General features: G+C 44.0%; 3 protein-coding genes across 3 annotated transcripts in view; 2 read left to right on the plus strand and 1 right to left on the minus strand.

The window, feature by feature from the left end:
• LOC133027679 (retinol dehydrogenase 8-like) overlaps positions 1-4,030 on the plus strand; it is a 4,877-nt gene extending 847 nt beyond the window's left edge. The window contains exons 2-6 of the mRNA XM_061094756.1: positions 2,498-2,659; positions 2,767-2,946; positions 3,145-3,238; positions 3,519-3,702; positions 3,803-4,030. Coding sequence (XP_060950739.1) covers positions 2,498-2,659; positions 2,767-2,946; positions 3,145-3,238; positions 3,519-3,702; positions 3,803-4,030 — 848 coding nt within the window. The remainder of the gene's footprint in view (positions 1-2,497; positions 2,660-2,766; positions 2,947-3,144; positions 3,239-3,518; positions 3,703-3,802) is intronic.
• Positions 4,031-5,952: 1,922 nt separating this feature from the next.
• On the plus strand, positions 5,953-15,490 carry palb2 (partner and localizer of BRCA2). Its single transcript, XM_061083318.1, has 13 exons — positions 5,953-6,020; positions 6,323-6,386; positions 6,952-7,011; positions 7,096-7,270; positions 7,481-9,442; positions 10,187-11,631; positions 11,727-11,879; positions 12,525-12,607; positions 13,802-13,951; positions 14,043-14,159; positions 14,390-14,477; positions 14,565-14,764; positions 14,843-15,490. The coding sequence occupies exons 2-13, from the start codon at positions 6,324-6,326 to the stop codon at positions 15,054-15,056; spliced, it is 4,710 nt and encodes a 1,569-aa protein (XP_060939301.1). The 5' UTR covers positions 5,953-6,020; position 6,323; the 3' UTR covers positions 15,057-15,490.
• An 831-nt stretch (positions 15,491-16,321) lies between these two features.
• Positions 16,322-22,099, minus strand: plk1 (polo-like kinase 1 (Drosophila)). The gene is made up of 11 exons (XM_061093190.1): positions 21,424-22,099; positions 20,457-20,625; positions 20,017-20,161; positions 19,830-19,923; positions 19,518-19,743; positions 19,301-19,343; positions 18,947-19,047; positions 18,746-18,823; positions 17,854-18,008; positions 17,550-17,732; positions 16,322-17,215 (listed from the first exon to the last, which is right to left on the minus strand). Exons 1-11 carry the CDS (start codon positions 21,787-21,789, stop codon positions 17,021-17,023), a joined length of 1,755 nt encoding a protein of 584 aa, XP_060949173.1. The 5' UTR covers positions 21,790-22,099; the 3' UTR covers positions 16,322-17,020.
• Positions 22,100-22,861: the final 762 nt, after the last annotated feature.

Below are 22,861 nucleotides of genomic sequence, written 5' to 3' on the forward strand. Positions count from 1 at the left end.
ACTTCATGAGAAACATGTGCTTGGGAGACAGGAAGCAGCTTTCATCGCTCACAAATAGAGTTAATATTAAAAGACTGTTTGCAAAGCCTTACCGCAGAGACTTTGCATCTGTTACATAAAGTCCTTTTCAAAGTAGATTTATATTTAATATAAAAAGGCAAAACTCCAATTCATATGAAATGCATTCAGGGCAACAACATATGTTTACGTTTCCAGACAAAAAATAAATAATAACAATGGCAGGAGTCCCGCTCTGTAAATATGGGTTTATTTACAGATACTAAGATATTTTCTAGATTTGATCTTCTTTTGTATTCTTTACCCCATTCTTCCAGTAGGCTGATGGTCTGCCTACATTACTTTGCATTATCTCACTGGTCTGCTCACTGACTTTCCTCCTCTAAACTAATGGGAAGCTGCCTCCATCATTCAGAAAGATACATTATCTTAAATCTAACTCTACAGCATACATTTACAAAAGTATATTTTATATTTTATATTTTCAAAAACACAGTTGACATATCTCTTCTTCAGACATGGGTTGAGGACATGTTGGTTAACACTGTTAATTGACAGCTATGCACATAATGCACATATATAATATAATTTTTTATTATTGTTACATACTGCAATCTTCAAATTGAAATTCCCTTACGAGATATCGATAAACTCTTCTGGATTCCTGGGTGCTGTAGGGTCATGGAGGTCTGAAGTGAACTTCTAAAGCAAGTCAACACAGTTATGACCCTGATCCAAACTTAACCTTATGTCCCTCTTAAGACACAAGACAATACGCACAGCCCTGGTTCGGCTTATCGTGGCCTAGTCCTGGGTTATTCCTGGATCAGGTGAATGACAAGACGTTAATGCTGATGTAAACTGGTTTCTGTAACAGGACTGTTTTCAACACCGTCTATATTAAGGCGTCTTAACCTAAACTTGTCTTTACTAGAATGACTATCCTTAACACTGGAGCCACACTTACATATCTGCCGATGTTAGCCTTATACAAACATAACGTTATCAGCCTTTATGAACAATACAGAAGAGATGTGTACTTGTGTTTACATTGTACATAAAAATATGTTTATTTTCTTAATTCAAGTTCTAGATACTTGGTTGTATTTGTGTTTTCAAGCATCATTGCCTCAATTACATTCAGTAGATTAGGAATGATTGCTATTGTTTAAATATGTTTCAGCTTATATATATGAAATCTTTTACTATCTAATAATGTTCCTGTTATTGGCCCGAAAAAAATATACGTTTGTGTTCTTTAAGCAATTTGTGAGTTCCCTGAGAACTTCTCACTCTGTTTTCACCAGACATTCTTTACCTTGTTGACAATACTGTTGTCGCACCTCCCTCGCAGTTCTCCATCTCCTTTGCTTCTTTCACTCTGTTCATTCCTATGATGAGAATTACACACTAATTATAAACCAAACTATTACTCAGGATGGAAAATTTAACCTAAAAACGTCAAAAACATACATGTGAACACAGACAGAACATGATGATGCATTAAAATTCAAAAGAGCATTTTACGGTATAAATGTGTGTGTCTATATAGCAACACACACATATCATGACACGGAATCTATTAACACAACACAATATGTGTGTACATTAGCCCCCATGCAGCCTCGGGCCGTGAGCCAGGTTTGACACAGCAGGTATTGTCTTTATTGATTTCATATATCTGGGCATGACGTCTAATAACATGTCTATTTAAAGCAGCAGCAGCAGCAGCCTGAAGGCAAAGGGCTGATGTTTTACATCCATTCACAAACTCACACTTGGAAGCTGCCCATGAAAAACACAATACTCACGAGTATTGGCAAACAGCTTATATTGTTTAGATTCTATCAGTCTTCTACTTTCTTTTTAATACATATTTCTGTTGTTTTTTTTCCTTTGCAATTTGCCGGTTTTATAGGAATAATCTTCCTTATGATAAGACAAACAAACGGCAGTGAAAACATCAGGTAACAACTTTTGATGAGCCAAATGGGAATCAATTTACTAATAGAATAATATAAAATGAACAAGCGTCCTAAAACAACTGACATCATTATTTTATCTTAGTCTACATTATATACTCGTTAAGGTTGCACAAAAAAGATTTTTGCTTTTGAGGAGAAGTCCTCTTTGAGAAAACTCAAAAGAAATCAATATGGGCCTTCAGTTCATAAACCTTTATTCACGGCTGATTAATATACATCATTTCTTTTTTATTGTGCTTCGGCACTGTTATTTAAATTCTGTTTTCTCTTATTTTTGCTGTAACAAGTGAATTTCCCCGTTGTGTGGATAAATAAAGAAATCTAATCTAATCATTTTATCCTCCATTTGTCTTTTAGCTAATATGAGCAGGCCAGAAAAAAAAAGTTCAAGAGACAACATATGTCAAACCAATATTATATAATAAGCACATATTAAATTATCTCTGGCAAACTCTTCAGCTACTCAGTATGTTTCTCCCCTTGTCCTCTCGCAGTCGTCGCTACGATGCGTGATCTGAAACGTAAAGATAAGCTGCTGGAAGCTGCCGGGGATGCGTACGGGAAAACTCTCTCTCTGGCTGTTCTCGACGTCTGCAGCGACGAGTCGGTCAAACAGTGTATTAATGGGATCAAAGATCGACACGTGGATGTCCTGAGTAAGTACAAGTGAAGGCATCAGGCTGTACCAAGGACTGTTGATACTGATAACACCCCCTCTTCATCTTCTTTTACTCCCCGCCCTTCTTCTTCTCCCTTCCCCCAGTCAATAATGCAGGTATCGGCCTGGTGGGTCCCATCGAGAGCATCCCCATCGAAGAGATGAAGAAAGTGTTTGAGACCAACGTCTTCGGAGTGATCCGCATGATAAAGGAGGTGATGCCCGACATGAAGAAAAGAAGAGGAGGACACATTATCGTGGTCAGCAGCGTGATGGGGCTGCAAGGTGAACAGAGACGGAGGTGGGACGGGATGAGGGGAGGAAGAGGAGGAGGAGTGGGGCGTTAAAGGGTTCGGGGAGTGTGTCTGCCTCAGTGGATGATGGACGGATGGAGGAGTGGGCGGAGGTGAAGAATGACGAATGGAGTACCACAGCAGCTCTTCATCCATGTTGTCTATACAAACATGTATTCTCTCTCTTCAGGTGTGGTGTTTAATGACGTGTATGCAGCTTCCAAATTCGCCATGGAGGGATTCTGTGAGAGCTTGGCTGTGCAGCTCCTGAAGTTTAAAGTCACGTGAGTCCCACTAATGCTTAGTCCATCAGCAAAATGGACAATCAATTGTTTTCTGATTTCTTTGCCTTCTTAAGGACGTCACTTTTCAGAGGATTTATCAAAGAATTGTCTATTTGCAGTTGGTTGACAGGAAATGTTAACAAGGTTTTGCATCCACCGCTGGTAGTGAAGTTGTGGCTGATAAGACACAATCAGAAAGTGGATTCTGGTGTCAGCTTCATTTCTAAATGTCTGCCTGTCCAAACTAAACAGTTAATAACTCCAAGGTCCGTTCCTTCAGACTGTCGTTGATTGAGCCGGGTCCAGTACACACAGAGTTTGAGGCGAAGATGATTCAGGAGGTGAAACAGAGTGAGTGTCCTGGAGCTGATCCCGACACGGTGCATTACTTCAAGAACGTCTACCTTCCTTCTTCCATCGACATCTTTCAGCTACTGGGACAAACGCCCGATGACGTCGCCAGAGTAAGTTCTCAAGTGACTCAGCCTCACTTTGCTTTATCTGTTTGTCTACGGCTGTGATTTATCCTGTTAGTCTGACTGCAAATCCTTTCTTTGTCCACAGTGCTCCAAGAAAGTGATCGAGGCGAGTAGCCCCCGTTTCCGTAATCTGACCAACCCGATGTACACCCCCATCGTAGCGCTGAAATTCGCTGATGAAACTGGAGGTCTGTCTGTCCATGCCTTCTACCACATGCTCTTCAACATGGGCACTCTCATGCACGTCAGCATGACGGCAATGAAGTACCTCACCTGCGGATGTCTGAGGAGCAGAACCATCTCACCAAACTAGACGCTTGAGTTTTGTGTACGGCTGTGAATATAGCTGCATATAAAGATGGACGACATGACAGAATCACCAAATGTGATGTCAAATAATCTTCATCGCCCCCCAGTGGCTAGCTGCAGCCTAGGTCATAAACCCTGCTTCTTCCATGTTAGTGGATGGGACAAACTAAAAAGTCAAACCACATTAAGTACATTTTTCTCAAAGACGTTTACTGTAATTTCAGGCAGTTCTTATGACTCTGATGTTTGTTTTGATAAGTTTGGTTTTAATTAGTCATTTGATGCAATAAATATGGGATACAAGTCTTAATTCACAGCTGAGACTGACTTGTGATTGGTTGAGCATGTGTACAGGCAGGACCTCTGTACCAAGGCTCAACATCACAATCCCTACTGCGCAGACTATGGTTCTGAATAGAGAACGAAATGGCGTTGACTTATTTGTACAACAAGAGGAAGTGGAGACGTGCCGTCCATCTTTACTTACAGTCTATGCTACAAACACAATGAGTTTGTAGACCAGAATGAAGACAGCATTCTACCTCATCCTTGGTTATCAGGGGATCACGAAAAATGCGTGGAATTCTTACTGACTTTCTGTCCAATGTCGTGTAGCAGAAGTCAAATAGTCACAAAGAAAGAATGACACACTTTGTGCTGTATATGCAATATTTATTGTAATGAATAGTCCTATCTGTATTCTTGTGTATGTATAAAACTTTGGCGATATCAAACCTAACTCCAATATTGTTCAAATAGTATAACAGTGCAAAAATGTATTCTAGCCTACCCAGAGTGCCAAAATAAATATTTGCACTTATGATACAACATACTGTTCCCTGATTTCATTATTTTATCCAAATCAGTCTCAGATAACTTCACATTTCAGACTGTTCTAAACTCAGCTTTAATTTGTTTTATTGTACCCTATGTAACTGCATCTATTGAGATACTTTTGAAATACTGTCAGTGTATTGGAACACACTTTATTTGGCAATAAAATGTGTAATATATACAGTACCAGCCAGGATTTGTGTTAGTGCTTCTGAGAGCTTTCAGCAAATGTGTTGTCTTTCTGTTTCTTTCTGTCCAGTCTTACTTTACAGTTGTTCCACATTATAGTCTGACTAATATTAGAGTTTTTAGGGCTGATCAGAATCCATTGCACTTCTGTCCGTCCTGGGAGAGGGATCCCTCACCCAGGCTCTCTCTGTGGTATCTACATTACCCCCAGTTAAAAGTTGTTATAGTTTGTCCGTTCACATGTTGAGGGTTAAGCTCTATTGGGCAAATTGTGATTTGTGAATATGGGCGAAAGAAAAAAGCAGGAATTGATTGATTGATATTTTTTTACACAAGCATTTTAAGAAAAACTAGTGAATGAGGATGTCCTACATTTCTATAAAGTTTCTAGAAATTTGACCAAGATTTTTGAGCAAGTCTTATAAACAAAGACTTCTGTTGTTTTCTTTTACTTGTTTGTATAATTTATCTTTATTGCATTTACATGTTCAATATAAATAAAAATAATGAATGAATGAACGATGAACACAAAAGGTATTTTATTATTATTTGAGTTGTTGAAAGATTTTGTCCAAAAAGTTTTCTGCTTTATAAATTATTATATTACTGTCGCTGTTTAATCTTCTGTATTGTGATGAGCTAAAGTTAGATTGTTTGCGTTTGTGCTACAGGTGTAAGCATAAAACAATAAAATACTCAAATATGACCCTTTCTAAAACACATTTATCACATTTCACTGTCTGCACCGAGTGTCTCCAATAGGTTGAACAACATGAGAGTAATTTAAGATGTTTTAACGACATTTTAAAGAGTTAAAGTGATTTTAATTTACCTTCTTCCGGCGGCTCATCGATGTCTCTGACCTCCACTGCTCTGGTCTGCCGCCGGGTTCGCGGGAAATGAAGAGGTTAATCGATAACCGGGATCATCGAACATGAAAACACACTCATGGAGGAAACAGCGCAGTGAGAGTAAGTACAACTTCAACACTAAACAACAACAACACCAGATTGTGTATTAACTTTAGTGTCACTTCAACAAACCAGCTGGAATATGTGTGTTAACTTTAACTCTCGATCTTTAGCCTTAACTTAGCTGCTCCTGTCTTTAACGTTGTTTTGAACCTGTTAGCTCTGTGGTTCAGATGAGCTAACTCCTCTTATAACAACAGGAGATCGGTCATTAAGATCCATAATGCTAACTGATGCTAGCTACGTGTGTGTAACTGTGTGTGTGTGTGTGTGTGTGACTGTGTGTGTGTGTGTGTGAGCAGGATGGAGAGTCGTGATGTGGAGGAGCAGCTGAGGACCACACTGCACTGTGATGATAAAGAGAAGGTAACTCACCACCACTGTTTGTTGGAGCAAAAGATACACAACACTCAAATCATCTGAAGTCAAACTTGTGTTTTTAAAGTCAAAAGTTTTACTGTCAAGACGCTAAAAGGAGCTTAAGGGGAAGTTCCATTATGCAGAGTTGCTCATTTCAGAATATGATATTATGTTATTGGTAAAGAATCAGAATCAGAAATACTTTATTGATCCCAGGGGGGAAATTGTGTTTGTTTTTCCAATAACTCCATAAAGTGTTAGAAATATAAGCTTATAAGATTTACCAAATATATAAAATCAAATATGAAATATGTACAATATGTGTGTAAAAGCCTGACAAATATAGATTATCTTGGGGTTGATAACGTCATTAGGAAGTTAAACTTTGTATATGAAAATATAGCCAATGATTCCTTATGACAAAGAAATGTAATTGAAGCTCAAACATTTTACAGTATAATCATAAATAATTATAATAATAATGTAAAAAATGTAAAATATAAACATGCATTTACATTGTTCCTGCATCATTTACACGGAATAAAGTTAACGTGAACATTTCTCCTCTCAGCTTCGTAGGAAGTTGGCTCTCTTAAAAAAGGAATATCTCAAAACAGCCCAGCGACTACAGGTCAGACTCTTTTACCTTTTTACCTTTTCACAAGTCACTTGTAGAAAGTCTTCGTCCTCATGGAGATTCTGGATCTGTTCACAGCGCGCAGAGCGTCTGGAAGGAGTGCGTCAACATGTGAGGAGCAGAATCTCACAGCAGAACCTCCAGGACCAGAGAGACCCAGAGGAGACGTCTAAACCAAGTCTCAGTCCAGGGAGACTGAACGCCGCCGATGCAACAACCCCAGAGAAACTTCAGTGCCCGGGACCCACTGAAGGTGAGTCCGTCCCAATCCTCTGCAAAGAACAGATAGTTAATCTCTTTCATGGTTTACATATATGTACATGTACCTGCTGCATCTTTCATGCCTGTCCATCCCAAATCAGAGGTTTGAGGTTACATTGTCATTTCTCAGAGGAGCAGACAATGTTTTGTCCATGACAACAGTGCAAATCAGAAATTCAAAGATTTCTTCATGTCTTTCCAGGTCCAGCAGATTCTGACAACTTGAGGAGGAGTCAGGTGATCCGGTTCCTGCTTCCCTCTGATGCTGATTGCCCGCAAACTCCAGATCCCAGCCAGGATGCAGGCAGAGGTCACAGACCCAGTCCCGCCCTGCGCCTCAGGTCTCGCCGCAGCCGCCTGCTCTGGGAGAGGAGGAGCGCCGAGGTTTGCAGGATCTCTGACAACAGCGAGGAAGGACAGGAGCAGAGCGACAAGCTGGAGAGCGTCGGAGCAATAGCAGGGGAGGAAAAAATCTATTCTGAAGAGGCAGTGAAAATCAAGTCTGAAGAGTCCGAGGTTGTGAATGAAAGTGAAGAGTTGTTTTCTTCTTCAGAATCCGATTCTCCGTCTCTGCTGCTAACACACTGGAAAACACATGCACACACTGAAACAGGGGATGCAGAGGAGATAAAAGAAGATGACGAACAAAGGGAAAAAGAGAACGAGGCGACTACTGATGGGAAAAAAGATTCGGAGTCGTCTTCTTTGCTGCTTCAATGTCAGAACTCTGCTGTACAAAGTGAAGAAAAGGGACGAGATCAAACACCTAATGGAGAAAGAAAGGATGCAGACACTGGTGAGAATAGTAGAGGACAAAGAGAAACAACACTTTCTGTAGAGAACCATCATAAAAACATGGAAGAAACTGCAACGGAGAAAATAGAAACTGAAAAGATGCACGATGACATTATGGAAATAAAAGAGGAAAAGAGTGAGAGTCTCTTGGGCTCCTGCACTCTAGTAGAAGGACTACTTTTCCCAGTGGAGTACTACGTCCGGACCACAAGGCGTATGGCATCCTCGCAGAGTCAACCTGACGTGCAGGCCGTCCTCCTGTCCCAGCTGAGCGCGGGACGACCACGCCGGGGCCGGGGGCGTGGCCGAGGATCGAACAGGAACACACGCACCAGGGAGTGTTCAGATCTAAACTCACAGGACGATTTCTCCTCTCTGACAAAAGCATCTATAGATCCTCGTGAGATTTCACATGCGCGTACTGTTGACGCGTCTGCTGAGCTTTCTGCTAACAGCCAGAGGTCCAGTGAGATTTCAAGTAACAGTCAGAACGGCGTGGATGATTCTTCATCGCCTGCAGTCAGCGCTACGCACCCAGGAGCCGGGAGGAGGAGGAGGGGCAGGAGGAGAGGCCGGGGCAGAGGAAGAAGTCAAACTCCAAGATCTGTTAAGTGTTTAGACATTGTTCAGATGGAAACCTCAGAGGATCCTAAACCCACCCTCACCCCTCTCTCCTCCTCCCCATCGCTCCGTGCCCCTGATGGACTGAAGCCTGGTCTCACTCCTCAGGAACCTGTCCTTCTGTCAGACGACGACCAGCCTGTGTCCACCTGCCACACGGGGACCCAGCCTGTGTCCACCTGCCACACGGGGACCCAGCCTGTGTCCACCTGCCACACGGGGACCCAGCCTGTGTCCACCTGCCACACGGGGACCCAGCCTGTGTCCACCTGCCACACGGGGACCCAGCCTGTGTCCACCTGCCACAGGGGGACCCAGCCTGTGTCCACCTGCCACGCGGGGACCCAGCCTGTGTCCACCTGCCACGCGGGGACCCAGCCTGTGTCCACCTGCCACGCGGGGACCCAGCCTGTGTCCACCTGCCACGCGGGGACCCAGCCTGTGTCCACCTGCCACGCGGGGACCCAGCCTGTGTCCACCTGCCACGCGGGGACCCAGCCTGTGTCCACCTGCCACGCGGGGACCCAGCCTGTGTCCACCTGCCACACGGGGACCCAGCCTGTGTCCACCTGCCACACAGGGACCCAACCTGTGTCCACCTGCCACACAGGGACCCAACCTGTGTCCACCTGCCACACAGGGACCCAGCCGTCCCCTGGGGTTAACGTAGCTCAATGTAGTCCTGCTTCCAGACTTCTGCACAGAGTCTATCCCATGTTCTTGAACAACACGCCCTCACAGAGTAGAGGTTAGTCTCATATGGTGACTCTGTATGTGTGCGTGTGAATGTTGGAGATAGAAAATTAAAAGATGGTTTTCAGGTCTATCTTGCTAATATTAATATTAATATATATTAATTACATTTATTTGTAGTGTGTTATTATATTAAGTTAAAGGGCGGTGTTATCTTGATTATCAACTCTACCCTACTTTATTCCAATTCATCTACAACCAAGTGCCATCCCTCTGTATCCACAGCACATGATACACTGACCTCGACAAAATTACAGATTGTTGGCACCCCCAATAGAGATGTGGTATCAGATTAGGACATAGAATCACATAGTCGCTGATGTCTGACCCAGCATAGGGTCTCTACACAAGATGTGGCAAGCTGCCTTTTTAACTTTTTTTTAGCACCTCACTGGATTTTCAAACTAAAAGACAGCCGTGGAAATATGATTGTGCTCATCAAAATAAAGCTACACTCACTTGGAGTTGTGTCTCAGTAAACTATACTGGACATGATCCCTGTAATGAATTATTTTATCCATTGTGTTATTTCTTTGGTGATTGACAATGAAAGTAATGGGATAAATTAAAGCGTAATATTAGGATGAGGCACAGATGGGACTGGATCATTTCAGTGTTGTTTTACTACCTTATTGGAAAAGTTGATAAAAAGGCCTCATCAACCCTGGTTTCAGTCATATTCTCTTATTTACCTTTCTGCATCATTTAACATATTTTTTCTCCACCTCCTGTCCCGTAGGTGCATCCAGCTGGAGATCTCTCCTCTTACCTTCCTCTCCACTCTCCCAAACATCCCTCTTTCCTCTCCCGTCTGCATCCACCGGCTCACTGTTCAACAACCTCACGAATTTCGACATGCACCAAGATTTTCATCTCCCTGACGACCAGTTTGCGTCTCTGAAGTTACACAAGCTTCGGCAGGTCTCTTTTGAATCAGGAGTTGAACTTTTCACATCCCCCTCTTATAACACTCGCAGCCGCCTCCCTCGCTCTTTCCCTTGCTACAACACCAGTGAGCCAGTGGTGCCACTTTCTCTCCCACTCAGCCTCACCCCGACCGTTTCAATGGAAGAAAACCCGGCGTGTGTGGGCGTCCGAAACCTGCCGACAGATTCCAAGCTTGTAGACGAGTCCTTAGCTGAAGATTCATCCAACCCAGATAAAACAGAAACTCCTAAAGAACAACAGACTGAAAACCTCTATGGAAAGACTCACATCAGCTCATCAGAATCTGTGTCAGTGGCTCAAGAACGTCCTGCTGACTGTGAAGATGACACTAAAACTCAGGATACTGTGGATACTCACAGCCGGAGCAACACACACAGATCTATAGACGACTGTGTCAAACCTCAGCCTTACATGAACTGTGCAGACGGTCCTGCAAGCAAAGTGGATGGTTGTGTGGTTGAGCAGTCAAATGAACTAAACAGAAAGCCTCCTGCATCAGAAACAGACTCATATTGTTCTGGTGTAGTTTGTTCTCTGGAGGATCAGACGTCCACAAACCACCGAAGAGAAGACGGAGCTGTCGTCAAGACTCTGTGCTTCGAGTGTCCACCAGAGGAATCAGCTGAGGAGGCTTCTAAGAAACGCTCTGCTGCACAGACATGTGACGACACTGACGCTCCTGTGAAGCATCGGACTTCACCTGCCAGACGCTCAGAGGAATCCTCCGAACCCCCGACTCATCACCCCAGAGACAGATCAGTGATGAAAACCAGTCAGAAGTCTTCACCACATCCCAGCGTCCTCTCTCAGGTGCTGTTGAGTCCTCCGCTGACCTCAGCCCGCTGCCCCTTCACAACCCCTCACCTGCCCTCCTCAGCCCTCCTCTCCAGCCCCACGCTGCCCTCCCTAGGACTCACCCCCGGCCTCCCCCTGACCTCCTCCCCCTCCGCCCCGGCTCTCGCCCTACCTCCTCCTCACAGCCCAGCAACCCACGCTCTCTCTCCTCCGGCTCTGTCTCCCTGTCCGTCCATAACGTCCCTCCCTCCCAGCCGGCCTCTTGTCTCCCGCTCCAGTCAGGACAAGGCTTCATCACAACTGGCAGCAGATCGTCATCCCAGCGCTGAGCCAGCAACCTTTGCCACAGCATCCAGACTCCAGTCACAAAGCACAGGCCGGCAGGAGGGAGAGAGAATGGAGGAGACTGCAGAGCGACATGTGATAACACACACTCTGAAGGTACAAGGTTGCTCTCGTTGGAACTAAGAATGATTGGTTTGGCTTCAGTGTGCGATTTTAGATTAAACATGTATTTTATGTGTGTGTGTGTTCAGGCCCCAGCAGGCGGCTGTCTGGTGGACACGTGCTGTCTGCCGGGACCCTCGGGGGGGTTGTGTGTAGCGGCAGCAGGAAAGTGGGCGGTGTGTCTGTGGAGTCAGACTCCAGCATCTGACTGGAGCTTAACACACACCTGGACCTTCAACTACGTGAGTGTTTACTGAGCAGCTACTGTAACTCGTGCTTATGAGGAAACATTTGAAAGAGTCCTGACCATCATTCAATGACAAATAAACATGGATTTAAATAATGTTTCTTCCAAATAACTCAGCTCTAATCTCAGACACTAAAAACAAAATGTCCACACGTTTGCTCAAGAATAAACTGCATCATTTGTTTGTTCGCCTAAACTTTCCACTGGAGGAAACATCAGTGAAGTTTCCCCAAGTCATCCAGCTGAACTAAATCAAACTTGATTTTAAGATTAAATTAAAACTTCAGTATTTCAAGCAACTCATTTTAACTAACCAAATCCCTTGTGCAGATTCAAAAGGTAAACACGAGAAGTATTTTACCTAGTTCGAAAAAACGTTTTTATTTAAACTTGGGTAAAAATTAAACCATCTTTACAACATGTCCTGACCATCATTTAATGACAAATAAACATTGATGTAAATAATATTTCTTCCAAATAGGTCGGCTCTAAAATGGATAATTTTTACAACTAACTCAAAGAAACAAAGTGTGTTTGTGTTTTGATAACAAGCAGTAAATTGAAGTGAATGATAACTTGAGTGCTGGGAAGCTTTAAAGCAGATGTAATTCATATTATTTATTGTTGTGTTTGTTGACAGCGGGTGATCAATGTGGTTCCTGTCCCCGATGCTGCTGGCCTGATGTTTGTGACTTTGGGTCAGCTGGAAATCCGAGAAGTGAGGTGAATACAACCCAGTCCATCAGACTCTAGACCAGGGGTGGGCAAGCTTTTTGACTCGCGGGCCACAATGGGTTTCAAATTTGACAGAGGGGCCGGGCCAGGAATAGATGGATGGAGTGTTTTTTTGAACTAATATAAATGACATGGAAAAATCATTACATGAAAGGATTTTGCCTTTACCCAGTAGCAAAGCACTTATTTGCAAGGCCATTTAACAAAAACCCGCCTTCAGAAAAAGGCTTGCTAGCCTTTGCTATTTCGAATGCCCCCCAAAAAACATGCCTTGGTAGATGACTCTTTAATCACAGTTTGTCTGTGAAAAAAAATGTTGCTGAGTCGTTCTTGCGTTGACTGACTTAGCAAAGTGACGGCTGATGTTGTACTCCCTGAAAACTGCGACAGTTTCTCGGCATATCAGGCATACAGCCTTCGATTGGACTTCAGTGAAAAAGTATTTTGTTATCGACTCCGTGTTAAACACTCGGCACTCATTGTCCACTCTTTGTTTCCTTGATCCCCTCATTTTACAGAAGGGCTCACAGGGCAAAGGGAAAAAGTGAAGGGAGATCATGTGCCTTTTCAAGCCCTTTTCACCACACTCCCTGGCAAATTTAATTTGGCTGACGCTTTTATCCAAAGCAACTTACAATAAGTGCATTCAACCCCGAGGGTTCAAACCCAGAACAACAAGAATCAAGAAAGTACGATTTCTTCAAAAATAAAGCAAAACTACAAAGTTCTATAAGAATGTGCCATTTAAGTGCTACAAAATTGTTAGTTTCCAAAAAAAAAAAAAAAATTTTATTTAATTTTTTTTTCTTTTTTTTTTCTTTGGACAAGTTCGGCGGGCCAGATTAAAAAGCCCAACGGGCCGTACTTTGCCCATGTCTGCTCTAGACACAAGCTTCAGTTTACTTCCACTTGCATTCATCTAGAGTCAAGATGAATGTAGATTTACAGAGGCTTAATGTGCCTTAATGAGTAAAATTGGTGGGTAATAGAGACGGCTACGAGACACTGTGAATAAGAAGGCATGTACTTGGAATTCCAGAAGTCATAAAGTATTATTAATAACTAAGATAAAAGCAATACCCACCAAAACTGCTCGCTCTGCATCGGCCTCCAAATGCTGAATCAATCAGAGCTTCAGTAATGGAACTCATCCGTGTGTATGTGTGTCGTCCATGTGCACAGGGTGCTCTCGTGCTCCAGCCTCACTCAGGTGCTGCTGTGTGAGGGGGTGGTCCAGGTCGTTGTGGGCGTGTCCGGGTCCAGAGTGGTTACCTCCTCCCACTCAGCGACAGGTTCAACCCTGCGGGTGTTCAACGTCTCAGACGACAACAGGTAACGCAGAGATGTTGTATTTTATATTCTCTACCAGCAACTTTCCCATTTACTGACGTGTGTAATCTCGGTATCTTGATTCCTGTCTCAGCGCTCGGAGCTCTCAGCCTCTGGAGTCTCCCGGTGTGTGCGTCCCGGCCCTCGCTCCAGTGGACGGGCTCTCGGATGCTCTGATTGGCACAGATGAGGGTGGGCGTGTCTTTGTCTGGTAAGAAAGACACGGATGTACAGTAAGATATGGTGATAGAAACCTGTAACTAATAAACTAAGCTAATAATGTGGATTCAGTATGAAACCAACTGTCTGTATGTATTCAAACGTTCATGGATTTAGTGCAGAAGGGGACTGAGGATTCAAGGCTAGCGATCACGTTACTGCTGTGAAACACACACTCTGCTGCTTACAGTTGTTTATTTATGGTTTGTTTGTTTGTTTCAGGAATCTGAAGAGCGGCCAGCTGCTGCGTAGCATCGTCCTCGGAGACGGTTTGTCGCACACAGCCTGTCTCCGGGGATACTCCCACTGTGTGAGTGTGTTCACTTTGCGTGTCCGATTATTACAGTAACTACCTCACTCCTCAGATTGTCTCACTCCCGTATGTTTTTGTGCACAGGGAGTGTTGTTTGTCCTGCTACAGCATCAGCTGCTCAGCTCCCTGGAGGATGAAGGAATGGAGGCCAAAGCAAAAGACGAGTTGTTTGCTGAAGAGGACAGGAAGAAGGACGCCTTGTTCTCCTTGGTCGCCGTTAACCCTCTGACGGGCAAATCCGCACTGGCTACTCGACTGTATCCCCCCAAAGCCTGGTCAGGCAGGTGAGTCGAGGAACTGTGGTGTGTTTGTTACCTGTCATGCATTCATGAAACTCACACTCCGATCTGTGTGTCCTGCAGACTGTGTGAAGCCGATGTCAACCGCTCCAGCGTGGTCGGCCTGAGTCAGAGCGGCTGTGTGTGCGTGTGGGAGCTCGGGCGTCCGGGGGTCTCGAGGATGGTGTGGGCCCCCGAGAGCGAAGGCTGGCAGCTGGCTCGATGGGGGGGGCCAGACACGCTGGTGACCGGCCATCACAAAGGAGATGTCACTGTACACTGCTACAGCAAAACATAGACTCGTGCAATGACTTTTATCGAACGCTGAAGTCTTTATGTCTCCGTCTGAATGTTCTCATAGATTTTAACATTCTATTGAATCCTGAGTTTAATGCAAAATGTTTCTGTGGTTTCATTTACAGACATTTCAGTTTGACAACGTTCAAGCAATTCGGTTTTTGGCCACAGTTCAGCTCAGATTTGAGGATTCACGTACTGTAAACTGAATATATCCCATAAGTCAGGGGCCAGTTTGTGAAGCTTTAAAGACGGAGTGATGTTAATATGTTTGTTTTCCTCCAGCCGGTGGAAATATTGTTTTTGAAACACCAGTAGGAAACACTGGATGTCTCTTCACTGAACATGTGTGTGTGTGTGAGAATTACTTTTCGAATTTTCACTTTTTATGTCACTGTAACTACTGTGTTGTTTGTTATATTTAAAGAAAAAAGTGTTCCCAAAGTTTTTTTTATATAAAATTTACATTAAACTTCTGTATATATTTTTTGTCTCTAGTAGGCTTTTTGAACTATCAGTAATTTTACATTTTATTTGGGTTGGTTAGGAAATGCTTTTCCTTTACTATCTAAATCATAAATAATGTCGGATTCGATATAATTTTATATAATCTATAACCAAAATTGTTTCTCAGTGTGCGTGATACACGATGAAAGTTCACACAGACCTAGTGTCTGACTGGTGAAGTGCTTCTTCCTCACTTCATGTTTCTGTCGAGCTGTGTCCAACTGTGACTATAAATCAGGCTGTAATGGGTCATTGTGTCCACTAGGAGACACTAACAGCCTCATTTACTCGACAGGATTCAGAGCTTTGGCACTGGAGAACTTCTTCAAATCAAACAAATAAACTATCATCTCCATTTTACCTTTTTTTAAACCTCCGAATGGCAGAATAAATGAATCCTGGACCTTGTTGACCAAGCAGCCATCTTCGTCTTTGCAGAAAATTGTAGGGACATGCAAAATCAAGGAGTTATAATCTGAAGACAATAAAAACAAAATGTCCACACGTTTGCTAAAGAATAAACTGCATCATTTGTCGGCCTAAACTTTCCACTGAAGGAAACAGTGAAGTTTCTCAAGCAATTCAGCTGAACTAAATCAAACTTGATTTCAAGACTAAATTAAAAATTCAGTATTTCATACAAATAATGTTAGATCAGACTTTACCAAATCCCTTGTGCAGATTAAAACAGCAAACAGTATTTTACCTTGTTCAAAAAACATCTTTATTTAAACTTGGGTAAAACTTAAACCATCTTTACAACATTTATGCAGATTCATCAGTATGTACATCTCGTAGAAGAAGACATCTAAAATAGATATTTTTAAAAAAGGATTAAAACTACAGGATGTACATGATGAAGACTCGACATGGGCCATTTTGACATACAACACAGATAAAACAGACGAAAGCACACAAGCTTTTTCCATCCACACACACACTCAGTCACAGTCACACATCTCACCAGTCGAGTCACAGATACACGAACGAACCAGAAGAAGAGGAAACGGCCCGACGACCTTTTCAACGTACACATGAATTTGAACAGCGGGCGAAACTGAACGTTGAACTTTTCCCTGATGGACTCATTTAAAACGGGTCAGATCCTGTGTTGTGTCAGTGATCCGGCTCCCTCAGAATACATCAGTGGGAATGTGTTTGTCAGGAGTAAGCTCAAGATCAGGAGAGTTAAGATGACATGAGTTCAAGTGACTTTCTATTAACAATAGAAAGGGAAACAAAAAAATAGAACAATCAGTGGCTGAGAGACCGGAATCAATTTTTCATGGACAACACCTGGGGGATTATTCGTCAGGGGGCGTTTCAGGGCGTCAAGAACGACATAAAAACATTACACAGCAATCCATGGATAAAATACAGGAGGATTTAAGTCTGTCCCGTCCGGCGGGCGGCCGCCAGACTGGGAGAAGTGGTCGGTGATTGGAGACGTCTGGGGTTTTAATGTGCGGCGATGGGGGGTTTGCTCTCCGCCAGTTTCTCCACCATGAGCTTGGCGTAGCGGATGCGGCTCGCCAGCTCCTTGCAGCAGCCGAACTCCTCCAGCAGCGACAGCTTGTAGGTGTGGAACTCTCGCTTCTCGTCGATGTAGGTCACCGCCCCCATCAGTGGACACAGGATCAGCTTGGTGTGGTCCTGGCAGAGGAGGGTCAATGAAAACAGCATGAGATGAGGGATCGGGGGGGGAAACAAACTGCACCTGACAGCTAATACGAGACGGGTGAGGTGTGGGAATCAATGTTTGCTTATTTGCTTTTTAGGGATCCTATTGTTACATCTGGCCAAGGACTGCAGATGGAAACTAACCTTCTGGCTAAATCTGGCATATTTACAGAAATGTCTATTAATATGCACTGTCCCTGTCAAAATAAACAAACAATGTGCTTTTCAACGTGGAAAGAATGTGGATGGAAGACCACCAAAACTTCTATAAGAGATTAGGAGGAGGAAGAGGAGGTGCGTCTCTCACCTGGAAGAAGTTGATCTGCACCGTGCCGTTGGAGAGGTGCAGCACGATGGCGCTCTTCGTTCGGAACCAGAGGGAGAGATAGGGCAGCCGCGCCAGCTCGTCCCCTTCCCGCCGCGCCATGTTGGCTCCGGCCTTCAACAGGTGCTCGCTCATGTAGTTGCGGAAGTATTTCAGCAATGTGATCTACGAGAAGAGTAAATAGATGAAACAGGCGAAGCGGTTTGCAGCATCATCTCTATTGTGTCAGATTAAAATAAAAAGCTGAAAGAAAAATGTTTTGAAATGGTCAGTGTCAGCTCCTGACCTTCTTGGTGAGATTCGCTGGGTACGTGCGCACGCTGAGGTACGACTCCACCGCCGTCTTGTCAATGTATTGCAGACTGTCTCCGTCGGTGTACATGATCAGACGCGTGTAGTCGTTGAAGAGCACGCCCACGCTGTTGTCACAGAGCTGGTAGCCTGAAACACACGTATACAAATAACAGATTAATGCTTCAACCTAGAAGAGGACGATTGTGTTCAATCCTGTTGAGGGCCAGCAGGCACAGAGCATGTGTTGCTGCTGGCAAGTGCTATTCAAGTTTTGAAAAACTAGAGTTATAAGCCAATTATCTTTTATCGTTTAATTCAAAAATGTTGACTTGCTCAAGAGACATTGAAATTTGTACCGGAGGATTGTACTGAATGTGATACTCGAATTTAAAATACAAGAGAATACTACATTTGTTCCTGCAGTGTGTATTTAAGTCCAACCAGCATCTCTTAACAAACTGTGAGATGTGCTCATGTGAAACCAGGTCGATTCATGGATCCAGATCAAACAATCCAGATAAGGGATGTGGTGAACTGTTGCATCTACAGATTTCTGTCTGTAGTTTTAAGAATGTTCACGATCGCTTAGATATTGTTGAGATTAAGCTGGAGTTTTATTATTTTCTCCACTAGTGACATCAGGCCTTGTTTGTTTCGTCTCATCTTATCCTGATGTCTTGATTCGGTTGTATTTATTAGATATAATACTCTTTTTATCTGATGGCTGATTTATACGGTTTAATCTTTGTGTTGTATTTTAAGCTGGAGTTGTGCTCTGAAAATAAAGTGAATTACCAAAACACCTCAACTTGAAGAATGAAAAGTAAGATGCTGTAATTTTTAACCCATGTGGCAGACGCCTGTGAAGTCAGATCAATTCTCACCTAATCCGTATTTGTCAGAGTAGTCGACCCACTTGCTGATCCAGAAGATGGGGATGCAGGCCGGATCCTCTGCCTCGTCTGGAAACAAATAAATACAACAAATCCTTGTTGGCACGGGCAAAATAACACATCACACAAACCAATACGATGTGCAACATGGAAACAAGTGTTTGCACGTGAAGATGAAGCTTCTGCGCTCACCTTGGCGTATGATTGCCTTCTCAGAGGGTTTTGCAGCGATGATGGTGTTGAGCTGCACCAGCAGGTCCTTCAGGTGGGACTCTGGTGTCGTCTCAGCCTCCCTGCCCACAAAGAGAAACGTTCATCATCTCTGCATAAACTCCGGCTCCATACGTGTGTTAGTGAATCTAACACAACTACCATGAAACAATGTGACAGAAACCAACCAAATCTTATTATTGAACGAGGAGGAAGTGGATAGTTTGGCTCTGAGTTCAAGTTTCTGTCCAAACCTCCCACAGATTGGGAGAAAACTATTGATGAATTAAGATTGAATAATACTCATCACTCATCTGTTGTACAAACGTCTCTCACCTTTGCATGGGATCATCTTTAGATTCCATCTTCTCTGATCCAGCTGAAGAGAGAAAAAACGATTTAAACACCCAGATCTCCAAAGTGTGATACTCGTGACACATTCAAACGATTATTCAGGAGAATCAACCTCCTTTACTCACACATCATATTTAATCTGTGGACTGAGGGCTACTTTGGGGATTCATAATCGACTGTGTGCTGTTGGGACTATTACCCTTGTTGTTGATGGCCGTCAGCGGGCGTCTCTGGCTGAGCTCCTGCGCTGTGGAGGGGGCGATGGAGAAGCGGGGGGGGACCGTGAGGCACGTCGTGGGCAGACGCGTGGGGACGTAGCCGGACGTGAAGAACTCGTCGGCCTCCACCTCGGCGATGGTCGGCCTCTGGGTGGGATCGGCGTGCAGCATCCGCTTGATGAGTGCAGCTGCGGCCGGGTTGATGTGCTGCAGAGAGAGTTCAGGTTTGACACACACACATTAGACTTTTGATGGAGCTGTGAAAACAGACTGCATTCGTCTGTCCAGCTTACCCAGGGGATGGTGTAGTTGTTCTTCTTGATGCGGTTGTAGGTCTCCTTCAGACAGGACGTCTCAAATGGGGGTTTACCCACCAGCAAAGTGTACCTGAGGGAAAACACACAGGGGGGAGGTTGAATGAACTGAATCACGTGGAGAGGTGCTGCTGACCCCTGAGGGTGATTTTATTTTCAAACTTACAATATACATCCGAGCGACCAGATGTCCACTTCATAGCTGTGGCCCTTCTTACAAAGCACTTCGGGCGCGATGTAGTTGGGCGTCCCGCACAACGTCTTCTTCCTCTCGCCATCGAACTCGATCTTAGTGGCCAGGCCAAAGTCCCCTGGAGAGGAAAGATAGAGAAGTGGTTTCAGTTTCTGTGTTTTCCTGGAGACACTCATGTTGTTTTTCCCCTATTGACTTCGTACATGTGGGCGTTTCATACATTTCTTCACCAGTCTGTGGAACCTACTCATCCAGGAAGTGGGTGTGTCCTATTGTTTATTACTCAACTCAGGTATGTTCCTTGGTATGTTTGTGAGTGCTGTTGTGTCTGGTATTCATCACTTGTCACCGTACCCTCTAATTAGTCCCAGAATGGCAATTAAGTTTCACGGAGGGCAAATCGAACAGCGTACCTATCTTGACCTCCATTTCATCGTTGAGGAAGATGTTGCCCAGCTTCAGGTCTCTGTGGATCACTCGGTTGTCGTGCAGGTAGTGGACGCCTCTGAGCATCTGCGTCATGTAGTAGCGAACCTCCGGCTCGGTCACGGCCTTACGGCGCTTGTGCAGCTCCAACAAGGACTGATGTGGGGAAAAGGGAAATAAGGATTAGCAGGGACCAGAGGAAAGTGTGAGGAAATACTTTAAGATTGATTTTAAAAGGGATAGTTCACCCAAAAAATGAAATTCACTGATCATTATGCGTCTGTAGGTCCCGACAATCAAATTTGATTCAAAACAGTCATTTACACTGTGTTTTTAACCTAATCGACCTGTCATACACCTCCAGAGCCGTGTTTGCACGTAAATCAACGTCATATAGGTTAAAATCGTGGTTTATGACTTTGTTTGGAGTGGAATTTGAATGTCAGGGCTTGTTTGTAGAAGTGGTCTCCATTTATTTCAATAGTTTGGGATCTGGCTTCAATACGCTTAACCCCTGAGACTCCAGAAGTGTTTAGTGGACTCAAACACTTTTCACCCACAGCCTACATCGACACAGTGGTGGGTAGATATTCATTTTGGGGGTGAACTATCCCTATAAAAGCCACTGTGACCATAATAAAAATGGGGTTTATGGTGAAATACTCTGATTTAAAAAGCAGTATGGTGAAAGGCCTGGACAATAAATTCAAATCAGATGATTGGGTCAGTATGAAAAGGTCGATAATAATAATAAAGGATTGTCATTAAAAGTAAACTTAAAAAAGGCACATGCATGATTTTAAAACACCCCAGATTCATTTTTTCGTTGCCTTTCCCTGGACTTCCGCTGGAGCTGAGAGGACAACGGAAGAAGACACCCGGGTGACAACGGTTGGACCAGGGTGTGCACCGCCGTGAGTTCGATCCCCCTTCACCCCCCCCCAGACCACTCACCCGTCTCCGGCAGATCTCCAGCACCACGAACACGAAGTCCTCGTTCTCGAAGAAGCCCTGGAAGCCCACGATGTTCGAGTGGTCGAGGCTCTTGTGGATGGCGATCTCCGAGGTCATCTTCTCCCGCTGGTGCTGCTTCAGGATCAGGGACTTAGGCACGATCTTGCCGGCGAACACCTCCTTGGTCTCCATGTCCGTGATCTCGTAGCACTTGGCGAAGCCCCCCTTGCCGAGGAAGCGACCCCTCGTGTACCTCTTCATGGTGCGAGGGTCCACCAGCACGTCGGGGATCTCCTTCAGAGGAGCCGACTTGGGGTCGACGTGCCCGGAGGACGGGTTCGCCGGCTTCGCTACGCCTGCACTCATCTTTGGACTGAACCTCACTTCCGTGTATTTAAAAAAAGCAGACAAAAAAAAAATACTAAAATAAAACTCTACAGCGGTTTTAAATGTCGATAACCGCTCGATTCCTTCCTGGCTCGGTCCTGGAAGCTAGTTAGCTCCCGTACGCTGCTAAATTCAAAATCAAACCCCCGGTCAACCGGATGCGAACCTGGACGTTACTCACACAGAAGCCTCGGCATCGAACGTGTGGCGGATTTTGGTTTAAAAAGCTGGGTCTGGAGGTGGAAGCGGTCGCAGGGCTCGTCCCTCGGTGGCTGCGGCGTGTCCTCGTCCCGTCCTTTTGACAACAGCCTCCGGGACAAGTTTAAAATGCTGCCTCGCTCGTCAGGAGCCCTCTGATTGGTCCGCGAGATTTGAATTCCGAAGCGGAGCAGCAAAGCATTGTGGGAAGTTCGGTGCGAAACTGGCCAATCAGGGGCCGAGATGGGAGAATGCCGCGGTTTGATTGGCTGAGCGTCAGTTGCTGGTGGCGTCACGGGGTGCCTGACGGGAAATGTAGTTCTACTGGGTTTTAATCAGCACAAACAGGATACAAGTGGATGTTTGGGGCCATTTAATCTTTTTTTTACTTTCAATTTCTATTTCAGTAAAAGCCTCTTTGTTGAATCATGGCTGTTAATGTGACATGTTTGCCTTTGTTAATTTTCCTTATTTTATTTTTACATTTCTATGTGTGTTTATGTATGAATGTATGATATATAAATGTAGGTATGTGATATACAGTATATGTGTATATACGTTAATGTGTATGTATAATCACTACTTTATTTATTTCTACTGTGAGGGAATGTTTTCGAAATCAGAAAAACTAAATAAAAAGCTACTCCCAAATCCCTTTTAACATTTCAGTCAATAAAAGTTTTAAATCACTGAAGTAAATGAAGATTTATGAACTTCCGGCCCATTGGTTATCAATAAGAGGTCATAACCTGAAATGACGAGTAGATTAGTTTTCTTATAAATGGTACAAATTCTGCTGGATAGGTTTGTTTCAGTAAGAATTTATTGTCCATGATATAGAAAGTTGTGTTTG

The sequence above is a fragment of the Limanda limanda genome, chromosome 2 (genome assembly GCF_963576545.1).
Source record: "Limanda limanda chromosome 2, fLimLim1.1, whole genome shotgun sequence".
NCBI classification, from domain to species: Eukaryota; Metazoa; Chordata; class Actinopteri; order Pleuronectiformes; family Pleuronectidae; genus Limanda; species Limanda limanda.